We start from the raw sequence: 20,010 nt of genomic DNA on the forward strand, positions 1-20,010 counted from the left end.
CCCAGCTAGGCTCGTGAGGATGTTCTTCCATGGAGTACAGAGGCGGGCGCATAGACATGCGTACACTCATGCGGCACAGAGAGAGAGAGAGAGCTTTGTAGCATTTCCCTCTCTCTCTCTCTCTCTCTCTGGGCTCCAGTGCCGCACTGCTCCGTCAGAAAGCCAAACGCATCTGAACTGCATTAACTGCATCCAGCCAGCAGCACCTATCTCTCTCCTATAGCCTACTGATCGATACACGCGCGCGCGGCGCACATACACACATTTATACAGCATTACGCACGCACGCAAACACCCATGCATGCATGTAACAGCCAGCCTTCCTTCCTTCCTTCCTTCCTTCTCTCCAGCCCGCCCGCCCGCGCGCTCGCTCTTACCCGATGTTGCCGAGCGCCTGCTCCAGCAGCTCGGTCTGCAGAATGTTCTGGGGCGCAGTGAAAGCCCCGTTAAAATGGGACAACACCGAGCTACAAAACTGACGCAGCGTCTCGAACTGCATCGCTGTGTTCGCTTATTTCCTCTCTCGTTTTCCCCCACTCCTCTCCGCTCCCCCTTTTCAGCTTCTCCTCCTCTCAGCGGAGATTGAGCTCCATCATCTCCTCCCGACTGAGCTCCATCCACCGAGCCAGGCGAGCGACTACCTCCAGGAAAGAAGGAGGAGGAGGAGGAGCGCAGCCCCGCGCCCCGCTGCTCCTGCCGGGCTCCCGCAGCACCGCTGGCCGCGCCGGGCTGCTCCAGGCATCGCGGTCCCGGGTCGAAGCGAGGAATTGGCGAGAAAAAAAAAACGCGTTAAAAACAGCTGAAAAACTGAGGAAAAATGGGCGAAAAGGCTTTAAAAATGCTTTAAAACGCTTCAGAAAAAAATACGAAGCCAATAAGCGAACATTAACATCCAAAGCATCTCTCCCTCTTTTTTTTTAATCCACCTCTTTCTCTCCTTCTCCCTCCTTTTCTCTTCTTTTCTCCGCCCTCCCAGATCCACAACCACGAGGAGTGAGATGTTTCTGCTGGCGTCAGGGCTTTTATTATTTATTTATTTATTTAATTCCCTCCTTCCTTCCCTCCTTCTCCTCGCAGCCGCTGTTTGTTGGTAAGCTAGCCTGCTGCTAACTGAGGAAAAGCGCACCAGAGTGAGCGTGAGGCGCTCCAGCAGTGAAGAAGGAACAGGAACTAGAAAAAGAAGAGAAAGAGGAGGAGGAGGAGGACAGTGGGATGAGAAGGAAGGAGGAGGAGGAGGAAAGAGGGATGGATGGAGTGATAAAGGACTGAGAAGGGTTATTCTACAGGAGGGGGGCGGGAGTCTGTATTCATTCTCACACTAAAACCCACCCCAGTGCACACAGGGGTTTTCTGAGGGATTTCTCAAACAGAAAAAAAATAGAGCCCAAGAAATTGGTCTTTTACATAGGCCATCATTGTGGCGTGATAATGACAATATAGCAAAGTAACAAATCACACTGTGATCCTAAAAAGTTAGAATGTTACCCCTAATAATTTAAGACTACTCAAATCATTTGAGGTAATTCGTTCGGGTCAAAGTGAATTGTTGAGAAAAAAAAAACAAGACTTTTTCAAATGATATATTTTTTTATTCAAAATTTTTCCCTATTTTCTCCCCAATTTACTCAGCCAACTACCCATCCCACTCCTTAGGACTCCCCCTATCGCTAGTCATGCCCCAACACCAGGAGGGTGAAGACTAGCACATGCCTCCCCTGATATATGTGAAGTCGGACTCCACCTCTTTTCAAACTATTGCTGATGCAGCATTGCTGATTATCATAACAGCGCACTTGGAGAAAAGTGCAGCGACTCAGTTCTGATACATCAGCTCACAGATGCCTTGTGCTGAGCGACATCACCCTTTGGAGTGAGGTGGGGAGGGATAGCGCCATCTACCCACCCAGAGGTAGCCAGGCCAAGTGTGCTCCCTCGGGGTTCCTGTAGCTCTCTGGACCACTCGGTGCCCATTTAAGCGTATTTACTTATATACTTCTAAGAACCAAAGTCCCAGTCCAGCATCTCTCCCTGTCTTCATCCCTCTCTTTTTCACTTTCTTTCTCTTTTTCTCTTCTTTCCTCCACCCTCCCAGATCCACAACTATGAGGAATGAGATATTTCTGGATGATCAGCTGATTTTGTAGCAGGGTGGTAAACCAAAATTGTACTACTTGAAAGGATGAGGGTTTTCTGGTAGTTTTCTACAAAATGCATAAATGACAATGCACAGATTCTACCCTATGCTCTTGGCATGAACATGTGTCCTGAGTGATTCACACCTGCCATTTTAGACCCCGATCATAGGTACAGGTGTGAACTGGGTAGACTATTTGTTGAAGACGTGCTGTAAAACAATCAAACCAAATCAAGAGGTGATTAGAGACACATAATTCCACAACATTTTTGTAGCGTGAACCCTAAAGCATCTCAGTATTTAGCAGTATATCTCGGTATTTAGCAGACTTAAATTTACAATACTAAGCAGCCCTTATCCAGAGGGACTTACAAAAGTGCTTTGTTGTTTACTTCAAAATAGCCATTGCTAGTTTGTAGAGACTAGGATCAAGAGATACACCAAGCTTTCATAATGTTTAGAACCCTAAATATTTAAAATTGCAGATGTGAATTGCTATGCATTTTCAGAAACATTTGTAATCTCATCACCCATGATGCTAAAGTTAATGCAAAATGTAAACAGGGCATTAAATAGAACATGAACCAACATAAACCTATTGGGACCATCCCTAGGCCCTAATGCCAAGTGTAGACAATAGAGGCTTATAAAGCCCCAGCACTGAGTTGTGGAGCAGTGGAACTGTGTTCTCTGGAACGGTGGTGCTCCATCCAATACTAGGGACCATCTAACATCCTGACCTTACTGAACCTTTTACAATCAATATATTAAGCATATTTTGACCAGTGGACTGAACCTGGGGTCAACAATAAGTCCTGTTTATTTGACTTTTCACTGAACTGTCCCTTTAAGAACAATCAGTACAAACAGTGCAGGTGTACCCTCAAAGGTACAGCACGGCCCTTAAGGTTTAACTGTGTACCTTTAAGGTAGAAGAAAAACAAGCACACGGGAACACGGTGTGTTTGGGGTCTAAAATGGCACAAAACGAGATTAAAAACATTATAATTAACTCAATTTAAACTCAGAAGACAAGCTCACAGAAGTATTTAATGTATACAAAAAATAAGAGACCGCTTAAAAATGATGAGTTTCTTTAGTTTTTAGTTTTTATCAAATTAAAATCTCCGGAATATAATCAGGAGGAAGATGAATGATCGCAAGCCATCAAACCAAACTGAACTGCTTGAATTTTTGCACCAGGAGTGGCATAAAATTATCCAAAAGCAGTGTGCAAGACTGATGGAGAAGAACAGGCCAAGATGCATGAAAACTGTGATTAAAAACAAGGCTTATTCCACAAAATATTAATTACTGAACTTTTAAAACTTAATTTTTAAGAATTAAGACTCTTATATTCTGATATAAACTCTATGGAAAAAATAAACCCAATTAACAAAATATTTAATTGCTTTTTTATTGGACGCCTGTGCTTAACATTGTATTTGACATTTGACATTGATATACTTTTTTATTTAAAAAACAATTATAATCATAATAAAAAGGTTTATAAATAACATAAAATTTGTAAAATTGCCTCACTGCCTTGCCATAATGTCTGAGTTGAGTGCTGTTTTTTACAGTGCAGTGGGAGGGGCTAAGCTACTGTTTAATTGTCTTATAAGCTTTTTATTGGCTGATTTATGGTCTTTACAGATTAACAATATGTCTCAATCATTGCTATGTGAAACAGTCTTTAAAAAATGTGATGTCCATTGTAATGGTTGCAAGGTCTGAAAGGGTTAAACTGTAAATGCTCGGCTGCTTTGTAAATGAGGGTCACCCTCAATGTATTTCTGGTAAGATTTTAAGGTAAAATTGCAACATAATGTTGTTTTAACTATAATGTATGTCATTATAATCCTCTTGCATTATTACATAATCTAAAATGACCTCATTTTTTTCTATCTATTTCTATTCTTCACTTACTTTGGCCAAATGCATTGACTTTGATCAGTACCTCTCCCCCTCTTCCAGTGGTAGCTCCTGCAGTTCTAGGTTTATAAGTGTTTTAAATATCACACTTTAATTGCTGCATGGAGAGACAGGTGGGTATTTAATATTAGTAAATGCATCCCCCGACTGTGCAGGTGCAGCTTAAGCTCTGCGCCGCCCCCATCCCCCAACCATTTAAAGCACTAGCATTTCTCAAGACGCCCGACCACACGCACCAACAAACACTCCGCCGCCTCAGCATTTCACACAAACAGCAGCACCCTGTTTCAGCTCCGCTTCTGTCATACCATCAGCTCCATCAGCTCCATCAGCTGCAGCACAGACCACGGCGTGATGGAGGCTTAGGCTGAAACTGTGAGGCACTGCTGTGAAATATGGTCTGCAGTCTGAACCTATACAAATGTATTATACCGCAGAAGTGTGAACCAAACAAACTGCTGTTATAATAAACTGCAGGTACTGCGTTACAATGAGTATCTTTAAAATGGTATAAAAGGAGAACCATTTTTACCTTTAAAATGAAGCTACTGTAGAAGAGAGACAACTAAACTATGTTTGGCCAAAGGCTGAATACCGAAAGATTTTTTTTTATTATGATTATTATTATTTTATTAATTTTGACACTTTACATAAACTGAATAGCCTAAAATATGGCAGTTTACAAAACTACAAATTAAATGTTATTTAACATGAAACAACATTTTTATAATGCCAGCAGACATTGTTTGTCAATTTCAATTCGGCCACATACCAAAATGATTTTTTGTCATTTTTAGACTAATAATTTTGGATAATGAATATTATCCAAAAGCTATTAATTTAATATCATTACCATAATATATGAGAAAAAAACAGGACCACTTTAAAATAAGATTCCTTTATACAGGATTTATAAACTCTTAAAGTATACGAGGGAGTTTGTAATTCGTTAATAATTAGGTTGTAAATATTTTATAAACCTTTAAACCTTTAACCTTTATCAGTCAGTATTAATATATGTAATAAAATAATATAGAAAGTCAGTTCAGTTATTTAATGTTATTTTATGTTAATATACATAAAATAAGATGTCATTATTATTGGATTTGATTAATCTGGGTAGTTAAAGTTAATACCAGTTAATAACAGATATGTTTTAATGATGACTAATAGAAAAGATAAAGTAAGAGAAGCATCAAGAAATATCTGAGGTCTAACAGTATAAATGAATGTGGAATCATTATTCGGAAAACACGACAGGCCACTGCTGTCCTTTTTATTTATGTGTTATAGCTGCTTATTAATGGTTTGTAAAATATCTATAACCTAATTAAAAAACATTAATAAATTCCTTAAAACAATATTTATAAACCCTTTATAAATGGGCCTTATTTTAAAGTGGTACCGAAAATACTATTTTTTTTAAGGCTATCATAACATTCTGAACCATTTTCTAATAGTACATGACTATTTCCACATGTCCCTACTGGACTATATGAAATCTATTTAAAATCTAAAATCTTACCAAATATATGCATTGATATGTGTCCCTCTCTACACAAGATATATTTATTCACAATATTTATAAAAAAAATGTTTGTAAAACATTTGTAAAAATTTGATTGATTACTGAGCTCGTCTCCTCATCACGCAAAACACAGGGAAAACAGTTTTTTGTTACATTTCTTGCATTATTAATACAAATTAAATTATATTTCAAATTAATTGGCATCACACTGAGAACTGGGGCTATTTTAAGATGAAATTACCACCCTGTCACACACAACCCACTATGTTTTTATTGTGAAGGTGACTCACATGACTGAATAAAAGGAAACTATTATCTGGGGAAATATGTTTTTGTATTTTGTCAGGACGATTATCTTGATCTAAGGATGCACCAAATGCACCTTATTTTACATGTGTAAAAATGTAAAAAAAATTATGAAACGGATTTACCATGTACAATTTTCTAAAAGCTATTAATTCAATATCATTACTATGATATGGGAGAAAATATTTATCTATTTACTTAAGGGTAGCGTAATATTCTAAACCATTTTCTAATAGTACATGACCATTTCCACACATCTCTATTGAACCATATGACATTTTAAAAAATGTAAGTATATGGATTGATATGTTTCACTCTCTACATAAGATATATTTATTTAAAATTCAGCTAAAAAGAAATTAAGAGACCACTTTAGTTTCTCAGATTTTCCTATTTATAGGTATATGCTTGAGTAAAAAGAACTTTATTTTATTTTATAAACTACAGACAACATTTCACTCAAATTCCAAATAAAATGATTGTCATTTATAGAGCATTTATTCGCAAAAAAAATAGAAATGGCTGAAATAACAAAAAAAGATGCAGAGCTCTTAGACCGCAAATAATAATAATTAAAAAAAAAGTTCATATTCATACAGTTTTTAGAGTTCAGAAATCAATATTTGGTGGAATAATCCTGGTTTTTAATCACAGTTTTCATGCATCTTGGCATGTTCTCCTCCACCAGTCTTACACACTGCTTTTGGATAACTTTATGTCAATCCTGGTGCAAAAATTCAAGCAGTTCAGCTTGGTTTGATGGCTTGTGATCATCCATCTTCCTCTTGATTATATTCCAGAGGTTTTAACTTTGGTAAAATCAAAGAAAATCATTATTATTATATTATATATATTATATTATTAAAGTCTCACATTTTTTTCCAGAGCTGTATTTATTTAAAATAATGTTCGTAAAACTGATTTGTATTTTAAATGTGACTGATTAATGTGCTTGTCTTAATGTTCTCTTCTTTGATTGCTACATTGGATAATTTCTTGTAACTTATGGAGACTTTTTGTGTAATAGTTTTATTTTCTCGTCACCATTAAAGACCCTAATTTGACTCCATATTCAGCCCTGTTATGACCTAACAATATAAAGCTACCTATATAAAACTACCAGATTAAATAAAGCCAAAAAACTGAAAAAATAAGACAACATAAGGGTTGTGCATGACAGTATCAACAATAAATAATGCTAAAAATCCAATATTAGTGAATTTTAATATAGAGTGATAAATAAAAGCAGCAGTTTTTGTCAGCTCTCACTAAAACCAGCTCCGCTTGCTGGCTGCCATGTTGAGTTTTGCAGTGATAAGACTAATCTAAAGCATTGTACTGATGGTGGGAGGAGGAGAAAGAGGAGGAGGAGAAAGAGGAGGAGGAGGTGGCAGTGAAAACAAAAAGTGTGAAACCTTGAGAAAACGCCACAGCCGTAATTAAATTCGAATCCCAGCACAATTAATGTTGTTTCATCCAACAGCGCTTCTCTCCCACTCCTCCCTCCCTCCCTCCCTCCATCCCTCCCTCCCTCCTTCTTTCTTTCTCTATGCAGACACACACACTCCGCCCGTATCCCATATCCGTGTGTTCACTCGAATGACACCTCGGAGACCAAGACAAATTAGGGCCCCTTCCCACGTTATTCCAGGATATAAATAGGCTGTCAGCGCTTTTTCAGTAGAGGAGATTGGGAGTTAATTTAAACATTCTTTAAGATTAATGAACACGCTTTTTCAGCGCTTAGGCGGCCGCAGCTGGATTCATCAGCAGCAGGCTTTTCCCGGACCCGTTCCGACGGGCCTCGTCCGGTCCTGGCAGCTGCTCGTTCAGCAGAGCATTAACTGAACTGGAGTCAGTCAGCATTCAGATCTGCTGCTGCAGATACAGGCGGCAGGACCGGAGAGCCCAATGGATTTAGAGCAGGAAAACACACAGCGAGCACATCACTTACTCCTCTTAATGCTCTACCGTTATACACATATACATTTCAGCCATAAAAAACAGCATATACAGTTACTGTAACAGTACACTTCTCGTCTACCGTTACATATACCGAATGGCAGGCTTTACAGATGACGTTTTGGGTGTGTTCGGACAGATCAACAGAGCTGTAGATGATGCTAAATAAAATAACTGTATGATATAGAAATTAGGGCTTTATTGTTGGCTTCAGTATGCTGTATGAACAGTCAGATATGTATTATACTGTATTAGTCAATACATAATAGACAATTTTGATACACATAATGTCCAAATGTACAAATACATTTTTTACCCACCAATCGAATCCAAGAGGCAAAATGCTGACTGATCAAATCTGTTTTTTTTTTTTATAAAAGTGTAAATAACCCCCCTGATTTTAGCTAACTCCACTCTAACTCAATTTTTTTTAAATTCCAAAAAATGGGAGAAGTAGTTTGGGAGGGCCACTGGGTGATGTATGGGTTTAGGGGCAGGGCAGAAGTTGATTAGGCAGATAATTGGACGTCATGATTTTGAACACAACTTTCTGCTGAACACTTAATTGGGGCGGGGGGGTGGGGTAACTAAAGTAAAGCTGGGCTAAGTAAGCAAATTCTGTAATTGTTATTCTTAAAAAAAAAAAAAGAACATTTTCAGATGAGCGCTGGATGTTAATTTACACATATTTCTCTCTTGAAAACTGTTTATTTGGGTGAGTAAAGCGCTTCCATTTATTTACAGCAAGCTAAGATTTCCAGATTTCCACTAAGCATAAGCACTAATAATTGCCGCACGACAGCTCTACACTTAGGATCCCTGAGTGTTCCTTTAAGCCAGAGCGATATTAGCTCCCACATGTTTGTCCCACATAGCGTGTTTTAACATGGTAAACGCACAGGCAACAGTCCAATATACTCGGCTCTAAACGGCGAAAGAGCTTACGCTTAGTGTGGTTAGCAGGTAATGCTAATGCTGCTCCAGCAGTGCTAGCCAGAGTTAGCAGCAGGCTACAGGCCAATAATACTCACCTCTGAATGGCGAAAGAGCTAGAGCTTAGCACGATTAGTGGCTAATGCTAATACTGCTCCAGCCCTGGTGCTGGAGATACTTCACTGAAACTCCTGTATAACTGATGAATTTAGGGGAAATGAATGGATTTTAAGTGTGCCTTATAGTGCGATAAATACGGTACTTGAATATATAACTCATTTAAACTGTTTACACTGGTAAATGGTGTTAGATGAGCTTTTGTATACTGAGAGACTGAGTTCACTCATGCTGCCTTTAAAGGAGCTGTGGAGTCCAGTGGAGTGAAGGCTACAGCGCTCTAATGCATCCTGTTACATAATGCTGGAGCGAGCGAGCGAGCGGGCTCTGATGAAGGCAGGCAGTGTTTCAGAGCCATATGGTACACTCGCCTTAAACCTCTCACCTTTCTGCTGAGGAGAAGCGTTTCAGCGGCGGGCGCATGCCAACACAAAGAACTATATGCAGATCTACTACAGAGAGCTTTTATTTATAATTCATGAGGCCAGCCTCCGTAATCTAAAAGAACAGCACTAACATTTGCCTCACGGCCCTGTATGTGTACATGTATATATGTGCAAGGGTGTATGTATATGTGTGTGTTCTCATTTTTACAACAGTCATTCTGATCCCAAGCTGGTGGGGCTGCCTTGGTATAAGCAGCTTAAAGCCCACCAGTTGTGCTGAGTTGGTCAGCTGCAGTGGGCCAGGTGGAACCCACCAGTTATAATCTTTCTATCTATTACTCTCTAACTCCAAAGGTTTGTGGACTCCCCTTCTATTGAATGCATTTAACTACTATAAGTTGTACGTATTGCTGACAAAGATGTGCAAATACACACACACAGCTTGTTTAGTGACAATAAACAGGTATAAATCCTCCTACAATGAGCTGTGCACCAGTGAAACTGTGCCCTTTGGAATGGGATGAGTTGGGTACTTGAAAATGAGGTGGGTGGGGGTCATTCAACATCCTGACCTTACTTACACACTTTTGTAATCACTAAACGCAATAAAATACTTGCAGAATAGCATCAAAACCTAGTCTGCCACCTAACAACCCTATATTAACTGCACAGTATACCATAGCAGCCACCAAGCATCCTCACAACCATAGCATCCACTGAGCAGCTGCCTATTTCTGGACTGAAAGCTGAAAGATATACAATCAGCAGCTAAAAGCAATGTGGACTGGACCAATTATAGAGCTTAGATAGGGCCTAAAAACTCTAGCCCGACCCAGTCCGAGCCCATGCACTTTCTGCCCGAGCATGACCCGATCTGCCCTATAAACTTATGTGTCTTTTGTGAGCCCGAGCCCGATTTAAACCTGACATTTTTCTTAGTAAGTAGAGCCTTAAAACTGAGCTTTTTAAAACATTTTCAGGCTCTTTAAATGAATGAAATCCATTCAGAATTATGTTAATTAACATTGCAACACTAAAGAAGAAAAGGAAAAATGTTTAATAATAACCGATCTCCCTGTCTAGTCTACTATAATTAACAATGGGGCATGCTGGTGAGCATCTCATGGAGTAAGTCGCACTCTAGTCAGCCTCTCCTTTACTGAAATAAATAGTGAAAAACTTCACTTTTTTTATACGAACGCAGTGGTGACAAGTTGCTGAAATAAACAGCTCTGGAAAAAATTAAGAGACCACTTTAGTTTCTAAATCGGTTTCTCTGTTTGAGTAAAATGAACATTGTTGTTTTATTCTATAAACTACAGACCACATTTCTCCCAAATTCCAAATAAAATTATGGTCATTCAGAGCATTTATTTACAGAAAATGAGAAATGACTGAAATAACAAAAAAGAGCTTTCAAACCTCAAATAATGCAAAGAAAACAAGTTCACATTCAAAAAGTTTTAAGAGTTAAAAAATCTATATTTGGTGGAATAACCCTGTTTTTAATTACAGTTTTTATGCATCTTGGCATGTTCTCCTCCACCAGTCTTACACACTGCTTTTGGATAACTTTACGCCACTCCTGGTGCAAAAATTCAAGCAGTTCAGTTTCAATTTGGTAAAATCAAAGAAACTTATCGTTTTTAAGTTCTCTCTTATTTTTTTCCAGAGCTGTATACATGCTGTAAAACTCTCTCTTTCTCTCTCTTACTGTCTCTCTCTCTGACACACACACACACTCCACACACCAGCCAAGTCCAGGTGAGATCACCTGCCCTTCCCTGCGGCGTTCTGCACGACACACTGCCCACAATCCCCTGCCTCCCGTGGACGCACAAGAACACAGGATCAACATGACACGCAGCAGGTGGCCCGGCTACAAGGGTGCAGACATCTGTTTGCATGAAGGAATCTAATCAGGACCAGTGGAATTACTGTCAGGGCACTTCACACACAGCGCTGAGGGAGCGAGAGAGAGAGATAGGAAGAGAGAGCGAGAGAGAAAGAGACCGCAGTCCGCAGAGAGACACGAAAAAGAGCCCTCGTCTGGTCAGAAATAGAATTGCAGACCTGCAGAGAGGTCTAAATACACTATAGGCCAGTGTTCATGATATATTAGTTCAAGATTATATATTACTTTCCAGTTAAAATCTCCATTCAAATTGCTGTACAGTCAAAGACTAAGCTTAAAGGTCTCATTCCATCATTTTTTTATTCATTTTAAAACGTTTAGTTGTGTTTTTTTAGTATAAATGAATGCCATGTGAGCAGTCTTTTGTGAAAAAGCAGTGCTCCAGTGATCCAGTTTAACCATGCTTTAGTCTGGTGGAGGAGAGGTAGTGGAGAGAACGATAGGATTTCAGCTCTTGCTCATGAACATTCATACATGCAAACATATCACCTCTGATTGGCTAACAGCACTGCAAGGCAGCAAGACAGACAACAAAAATGTTTTAAAATAAAATCATTTTTACACAAATAATAGTCTTTGCAATGTCATATGGTCCTTTACAACATGTGTAATGCCCTAAGTGCTAAGTGCAATTCAGCCACTGACCTAGTCTTAGAGTCTCTATAAAATGCCAAATCCACCGGAGATCCTATGTAAACACTTATGTAAACACGTGGAGGTGGGTAGTCCAAAAGTCATGGGACAGCAGTATGCAAACTGACCATAAAGTGTTACCTCAGTGGACGGCTTTGAAATGCCCACACCTGTCTGCATAGGTTGTGAGGCGATATCTTGAATGAGTGAGGCTAAACACTGGCCAAAGTGCTCATGGCAAGGCATCGTGAATTATCAGAGATGGAGTGAGGTTTAAAAGTGGGTTCCAGATGGATGGAACATTACATTTCTGAAGCTGGGTGGGCATTTAACATTCCTCTATCCACAGTGTCGAGTGGAATACATCATATACATCATAGAAGACATTACCACCCACAGTGTACAGTGCAGTGGGTGGACATTATTATCGTATCCAGTGATGTCAGTAACGCGTTACTTAGTAACGCGTTACTTTGATCTGACCCTTTTTTTCAGTAACGAGTAATCTAACGCGTTACTATTTCCAATCCAGTAATCAGATTAAAGTTACTTCTCCAAGTCACTGTGCGTTACTCTCTCTCTCTCTCCACCTCATCTCCTCCACACACACACACACACACACACACACACCGCTCCCTTACCCATTCCCCCTCCGCTCTTCCCCAATCACACGCGTCTCGCTTTCTCCCCTGTCTCCCTCTCTCGCGCTCGGCGTGTCTTTAGTGTCCGCCCGTTTTTGTTTTTCGCCAGTTCTCGGCTCCCTATCTCTTTATAAAGGTGTTTTTTTTGCGGCCACGTCGCAAATCACTAGCCAGGGCAGCGGTCTGCCACAAATTTGATTGGCAGAGGAGAGCATTTAAAGATTTTACACCACACGTGATTGGAAGTTCACTGTGGCGCAGAGCGCACATACCGTAAAGACAAGAAAAGTTCCGGTGCTTTAAATGAACACTGTCAGAATTAAATCCTTCTCAGTAGTTGGGTCCGGTATGGGTCCGTATTGGACAACGTCTGGGTCTGGACCCGGACCGCAGTCTGCAAATATGTGATCCCTGGTCTAGACCATATACACGGTTCTGTTTTATAAAACCACTCTTTGCTGCTCTGCAGAGAACAACAGGGTCAGTGTTCAGTTTTACAGTGTTAAATATGTCAGGTCAAGAAAGACTTTCTTTATTTTATATATTTTTTATAAAAACAAGTATTTATGTTTAGTAAAATCAAGAAAGACCATATTTTATTTTTTATAAAAAAAATTATGTTAAGTTAATTTTTTTTTATTTTTATAAAAAAAAATTATTTTTTTAGGAAATAGTTTAACTTAATAGAGATAAATTGTTGCTGTTAAAAATGCATTTTACAATAAAGGGAGTATTGGCAAAACTGGTTATAATGTTTATGTTAAGGCGGCGGGAGGTGGTGTCTGCAGCTGCTGAAAGTAACTAATAAAGTAACTTGTAAAGCACCTTAGTTACTTTTAAAATCAAGTAATCCATAAAGTAACTAAGTTACTTTTTAAAGGAGTAATCAGTAATCAGTAATCGGATTACTTTTTCAAAGTAACTATACCATCACTGGTCGTATCTGGCTAGAACTGTCCATGTGAGCAGACAAGCACATCCACACTTAATACAGAGGGCTCCACACATACATCCCACAAGTCAGTATAGTGTTCTTTAGCTTTAATTGGTCATGACATAAGTCATGGGACACTATACTAGTTTCTGTACTGTGACACATGGCCTGTCAGTGTAAAATTAGTATCAGTATTGAAATAAATCTGCCTCCATTCATCCATTTATCCATCTATTTAACCAATCAAAAATACAACTTTACAAACTGAGTCAATGTAAACCAATGCTACTTGCTACTGTTACTAACTACCAGCTTGCACATATACAGTACTTAAACCCCAGTATTGTACCACCAGTGCTAAGTGCATTCACACACTTCTAAACACCTAAATACTTTGACCATATAGACTCCAAATAGAACTGCTGTAAGTCCATCAAGCTTATCACAACTCTCCATCTCAGCCAAGCATTATAAGATATCAAAAAAATTATAACAGCCAGTCGCCACTCACCTGTCGGCCAGTAAGCCGTCGGGCTTCAGCCCCGAGCCGTTGTCGAGAGAGTGCTGTCGGGAGAGGCCTGCGGCCCTGCTACGGTCCCCTGACGGCCCCTGGTAGAGGAGCGGGGCCTCCTGCAGTTTGGCTTTCTTCTCCTGAGGAGCCTCCTCGTGGCGCCTGCGCGAGACCCCTCGGGGGTCACTCACTCCTGGGGGCAGTGCGGCCCCTGACCCACTGTAGAACCAGGCCCCGGACTTGGTGAGGATTTCTTGTTGTTTTCGGCACAAGTTGCATACCCACATTACCTGAGAGCAAGAAAAGGAGGGGAGGAAGAAGAAAATTAGACGCTGAGCTGAGAATGATCAGGTCTTCATGACAGGGTGAATTGAAATGGCATAGGCTACATTTACACAGCAGGTTAAAGTGTAATCTTTTTGTGTAGAATGTGAAATTTGTGTGGCAGTGTGAACAACATCAGTGTGAACAACACAGTCAATCTAATATTTTAATTTCCAATTTGGGAATTTTACCCCAGGGGTTGGCAATAGGCGGCCCACGGGCCAGACGTGGCTTGCCAGCATGAAACATCTGGCCTGTGAGGTTGTTTAAACTATAATGAACGATAATGAAAATAAATAAATAATTAAAAGCTTCTCTGGAGAGCTTTTGTTTACATTCTTCCCTTGTCTCTGTCGCGCTCTGTGTGACTTTAGTTTCCGCCAGGTCTCGTTTTTACGCCCGTTCTTGGGCTCCCTATCTCCTTATAAGGACGTTTTTCCCGGCCATGTCCCAATTCACTATCCGGGATAGCGGTAGTGTATTGGACCACGATCCTAGACCGCGACACGGGTTCGAACCCGCGTGAGAGATTTCTTCTTGGGTTTACCTGCTTTAAATTTAAATGTTCTGCAATTGGGTTGAACAACCCTCTGGACCGGAGAGCTACTAGTTTGTAGCACTTCATCCCATTTCTTTTTTTTTTTTGTGGCTCGCCACATAATGACTTGGAACAACCAGGATTTTTTTAATTTAAAAAAAAAACACTAAATCTTGAGGATTTCTATTCAAGCATTACATTCAAAGATTTTATGTTTGATAATGACTGTTACTGAAAACTATAATTGTAATTGCAATAGAAAATATAAAAAAGTATTAAAGTAAATCTGCTAATGTCAAAAAATAATGAATAAAATCACAAAATTGGCTCTTTCCTGAATACAAACAGTTCATGTCCTCCAAACTTTTAGTATTGTGATGTTTGTCTAGTTTTTATGTCTATTTTCAAATATGCAGAATTTGGGTTGATTTCCGTTACTGATCTGTAATTATTAAGTGGAGTAGAGAGTAAACAGGCAGCTTCTCCGAGTGTCCTGTAGGAGATTTCAAAGCCCTCAAATTTTCAGAGTGTAAGTAAGTTATTTTACTGCAGAAAAAAGGGATTGTGTCTCACCTACACCCTGTATACGGGACAAGGCATTTTAAGGGGTTAATGTATTCAGAGCAATACGATTCTGTCTGAAGAGTCAGATCGTTTCAGTAGCGGGATAATAACGTAACAGAGCTTATAACTACTTGCGATATTGTCACTATTCCAATAATATTAGAAGGCTTGTTTTTAATTAAATGGCTGAACAAGGCCACAGGTTGCACTGTGATATTGCTGAAAAATTATTTTCACAGCAATATTCTACCTATACTAATGTGTTCATTATTAAAAACATTTTAACAAATGCTACAAAACGGTTGTCTCAAAGCTGTCCATTTCTGTTTTATGCCACGCCTCTTTTTTACACAGACCAGTTATGAACTCACATTTAACTGCCATGTACACGGCATGGTGAGCAAAGCCTCATTATCACATTAGGCACCAAAGCCCAGCAAATAATGCCTATCTAAGAAGTATTGTAAAAGACAGAAAGTAGAATTTAGAGCTCTGTTTGAGCTTTGTAATCACTGACATAAAGCAAGAAATGATAATATATCAGCTGTTTCTCTGAGAAACTTCCAGCATATTGTTGTTTGACAGTATTCCTCATCAGATGCTATTTTAAGTAACTCCTTGCCTTTCTCTCTCCCTCTCTCTCCCTCTCTATCTTTTTCTCTCTGTATGCAGTGGCATATGGCACTGCAGACTGTCCCTGTCATTTTGGCAAAAAGAGACTAGTCTGGCCAACGTGAGAGACACCAGGAGAAATCGTAAGCGGATGAACTGAGGGGGAGAGAAATGAAAGAGCTTCTTTCAGGAACACTAACACAGCCAACGATGAATGAAAGAAAGCAAGCTTATGAATGAAATCAACGCCATCTATTTCCACCATTAGCTTTCATTCATGTCATGTAATGTTAACATCTGCATAGCAAAATAGCCCCTTAGCAGCTGCCTGAGGAATGAGAGACATGGTAAGAGTAATGGGAGTTTTTCAGATGGTGTAATGGTAGAGTGTGGGGTGCCACAAGGAAGTTGTTTGGGCCCATTAATGTTTTCTATCTTCACCAATGACCTTCCTTTAGCTGTAAATGATGCAAAAGTTGTAATGTATGCAGACGACACAACAGTGTATGCATCTGCAAAAACACTAGTAGGAAATTGACAAATGATAAACTGGTCCTTAATTTATCTAAAACTAAAAGTATTTTATTTGGTTCCAAGCATTTCTTAAAGCATAAAATACCCATTGAACAGGTAAAGGAAACAAAGTTACAGGATGTAACTTCAAACAGCCGACTGTCCTGGGCAAAACAACTTAACAAAATAGTGACTAAAATGAGTTGTGCTCTTGCGTTAGTTAGAAGATGTAGACCATTCCTTACAAAGGAAGTGATGAAAAGAATTGTTGGCACCTTGGTTCTGGGTGAGTTGGATTATTGTAATATTGGATGGTTCAGTGCCTCAAATCAGGGGTGTAGGAGCGGGTTTGATATTGGGGGGGACACATTTGCTAATATAAATCAAAGCCCACCTTATTGCGAAATTTTTTATCACAAATAAACCTTTTTTCTGTACTTCTGTTTATTAGTTACATCCAAGTAAAGGTCACTTTACAACCTAAACATGTTACTCCACTTTACATTTACTGTTGTTAAAAAAATATGCATGCAATGTCTGAATTAAATACATATATGAAAAAAACTGATGAGGTATCACCTAATGTTTAAAATAATATAACAGATGTGATTATTATTATTATTATTATTATTATTATTATTATTATTATTATATATATTTTTTCGATTAAAAGTACTTATGATGGTGGTCTTTTACGTAAAAGAATGTAACCTTATGTTTCATAGAGATTTTTGGCAGATGTTAATATAAACATTAGATAACTCAAACCCTCCTAGTCTGTTAGTTTCATGAGCTTTTACTAAAGGACCAGATATATTCCATTAGTAAATCTAAGGGGCTAAGGGATTTTAACAGGTAAACTCAATAAATGATTGTTTATTAGCTGATCAGATGAATCCTGTGAAAAACACACAATTTTAGGGATCTAATCAGGGTTAAGAACCTGCTTTAAACTACCATCAAAAAGTACTGTACTAAATTCTGGCTACTACATTCAGCTTCTATCTATCTAGTTAGGCTAGCAAAAAAACATTCCTTCATTATAGTTTACAGTAATCCTGCAATCCTAGTCTACAAGTCACAATGACTATCATAAACTGTATTTTATAAAACTCACAGTGGGTTTGATCTGTGGGTTTTGATTAGTGTATTTTTAACCAGCAATCAGAATTACCCCGTTACCTTTTTTTTTGAAAAATCACCGTATATCCAGATATGTTTTAACGTCAGCTCGCTGCACCCCGCTGCTAAATAAAAAAAAAACTTAAAAAATCCTCCCCAGCTAGTAGGGGGGTGCGGTTCCCCACTCTCCTCCGCGCTCCACAAAACCAGCGAGCTGACTGGCTGTTTCTGCTGAGAGGCGGAACTTTCTCCCTGAACCAGCTCCGTGATTGGCGCTAAGAGATTACCCATTTACACAGTGGGTCCCACCCAATATCAGAAACAGGTGGATTTGTCCCCCCCAAAAAATCCCCCCCGGTTCCTACGCCAATGATTCATCATTTGAAGTATGCACCAAGAAGGATCAAGTAGGAGTTGTTGGAAAGAAATTAAACTTCACATTTTCTCCATATGGTTCCACTGGAGGCATTTCCTGTTCAAATCAAGTTGCCAAAAATGGCCAAGGTGAGATATGGATGAGTATGAAAGCCTTCAGGTTCTCTATGGCATCACAACAGCACTGCGTAAAAGCGGTCCATATTGGCCTGGTGTGGCTGCATATTTTCATTCTAACCAACCATCAGCACACCTGAAATCATGTGTTTATTCGGTGGTTGGAATGAAAACCTGCAGCCACACCAACCCAGTGTGGGCAGATTTGACACCCTGGCCAAAAGCTTCCAGGAGCAGAAGTGCAAAAAAAACAACCCAACATTCACAGTTGAGATGCCCTTGAGCATGGCACCTAATGCCCATATGCTACCTGGGGGATGAGGTGGTTGCCAATTGCTCTGGGTGTTCACTAGGGTTGAACACCTGCTCTATAGGATTGAATTCACAGCTTATGGACTGTTAACATTTGATGTTAATGTGATGTAAAAATAAAACCCTACCCAAGATTTTTCACCAATGCAAAGAAACTTTTAACCAGGAAAAAACACATTTAAACATCTAAAGCATTCTTTAAGTTGTCATGATATGAACAGAGGATTAGTGAGCAAGCCCTCATATTGATGGCACATCCCATAAAAGCTAAAGAAAACTGCACTGATCTGCTGGATATGTGCCTTATGCATTGAATGTGGATTTGCACATTCAAAAAGCAGTGTGTAAGACTGGTGGAGGAGAACATGCCAAGATGCATGGAAACTTTGATTAAAAAACAGGTTTCTGCAAATAAATGCTCTAAACGACACTATTTTTATTTGGAATTTGGGAGAAATGTTGTCTATAGTCCATAGTCCATAGAATAAAACAACATCATTCATTTTACTCAAACATTTACATATAAATAGCAAAATCAGAGAAACTGATTCAGAAACTGAAGTGGTTTCTTCATTTTTTTCCCAGAGCTGTGGATAGTAAATAAACCAGGGTATTTTTTGCAGTATTCTCAGTAAGGATATTCTCAGCTATATGACAAAACATTGCAAAAACATGATTTTTTTTACAATTTAACTCAAGAATATACTACTGCAACAGAATAAATTAAAATATTTTTACTAAGGATAAATATAAATAGTTCTTAACATATGGGTACCCTATCGTGACTCTGATATTGTATAAAATAATAATAGTGTAACAAATAAAACAAATTTAACAAAAATAAGCTAATATAACTACTAAAATCTACCACAAAACCAAAATGTAGCATATTGACTGCATGTATATAAACTGCAAAAAATCAAAAGCAAATACAGTTCATATGTTAAAACAATTACAAAACAGACTGCTCTCAATAAATATGCGATATCACGATATGTAGTTTTTTTAGTGTGTCAGAAATGTTGCCAATATTACTGCGTACAATACGACACGTCTCACTCCTAATCACCACACCATCTAAAGGGAACACTGGTGTAACTGTACATTTCCATTCATAACCACCCCACCCCCCAAAACAAGGTCATTTTCTGCCCCCTTGGGCCAAAAGACAGTCACTTTCTGCTCCCTGAGGGTCACAGCACAGTCATCACAGCACCCTGAGGCTCCTCTGGCATCCCTAGCCTTCATTAGCCCAATCTCTCCACCCTCTCCTGGACATATCCCTGTTCTTTCAGCCCCTGCCAGGGCCCAGCACGTCAGCTCTGACCTATTTACCCAGCCCCCGATCGCAATTAGCAGAGAGTCAGCATCGGTGCTCCTCTCCATCACTATCTGCCAGGGGTAATTAAACACGCTCGGAGCCCAGGAACCACTGGGCACTCTCTCGCTCCCCATCCTGAATATCTAATGGGACATTAGCATTCACGAGCCATGAGATGAACTGGGGTAGTTCTCTGATCACTCCCGGAGCTTCCAAAACAGGGAGTGATGGGACCACGGTGTTCTAACATGACCCTCGATTTTCTTCATTTGATGAA

At 39.3% G+C, this 20,010-nt stretch overlaps 1 protein-coding gene across 25 annotated transcripts in view; it reads right to left on the reverse strand.

Annotated features, from left to right (window-relative positions):
* rims2a (regulating synaptic membrane exocytosis 2a) overlaps positions 1–20,010 on the reverse strand; it is a 314,788-nt gene that overhangs the window by 233,318 nt on the left and 61,460 nt on the right. For 23 of the 25 annotated variants that reach the window (XM_049467467.1, XM_022668728.2, XM_049467487.1 and 20 more), the window contains one exon: positions 13,936–14,225. In XM_049467467.1, the coding sequence (XP_049323424.1) occupies positions 13,936–14,225 (290 nt within the window). Of the gene's footprint in view, positions 1–377; positions 1,123–13,935; positions 14,226–20,010 lie in introns of those variants that run through there. The other 2 variants (XM_022668736.2, XM_022668743.2) reach the window with 2 other exon arrangements.

This window comes from Astyanax mexicanus, chromosome 1, assembly GCF_023375975.1.
Source record: "Astyanax mexicanus isolate ESR-SI-001 chromosome 1, AstMex3_surface, whole genome shotgun sequence".
Classification (NCBI taxonomy): domain Eukaryota; kingdom Metazoa; phylum Chordata; class Actinopteri; order Characiformes; family Acestrorhamphidae; genus Astyanax; species Astyanax mexicanus.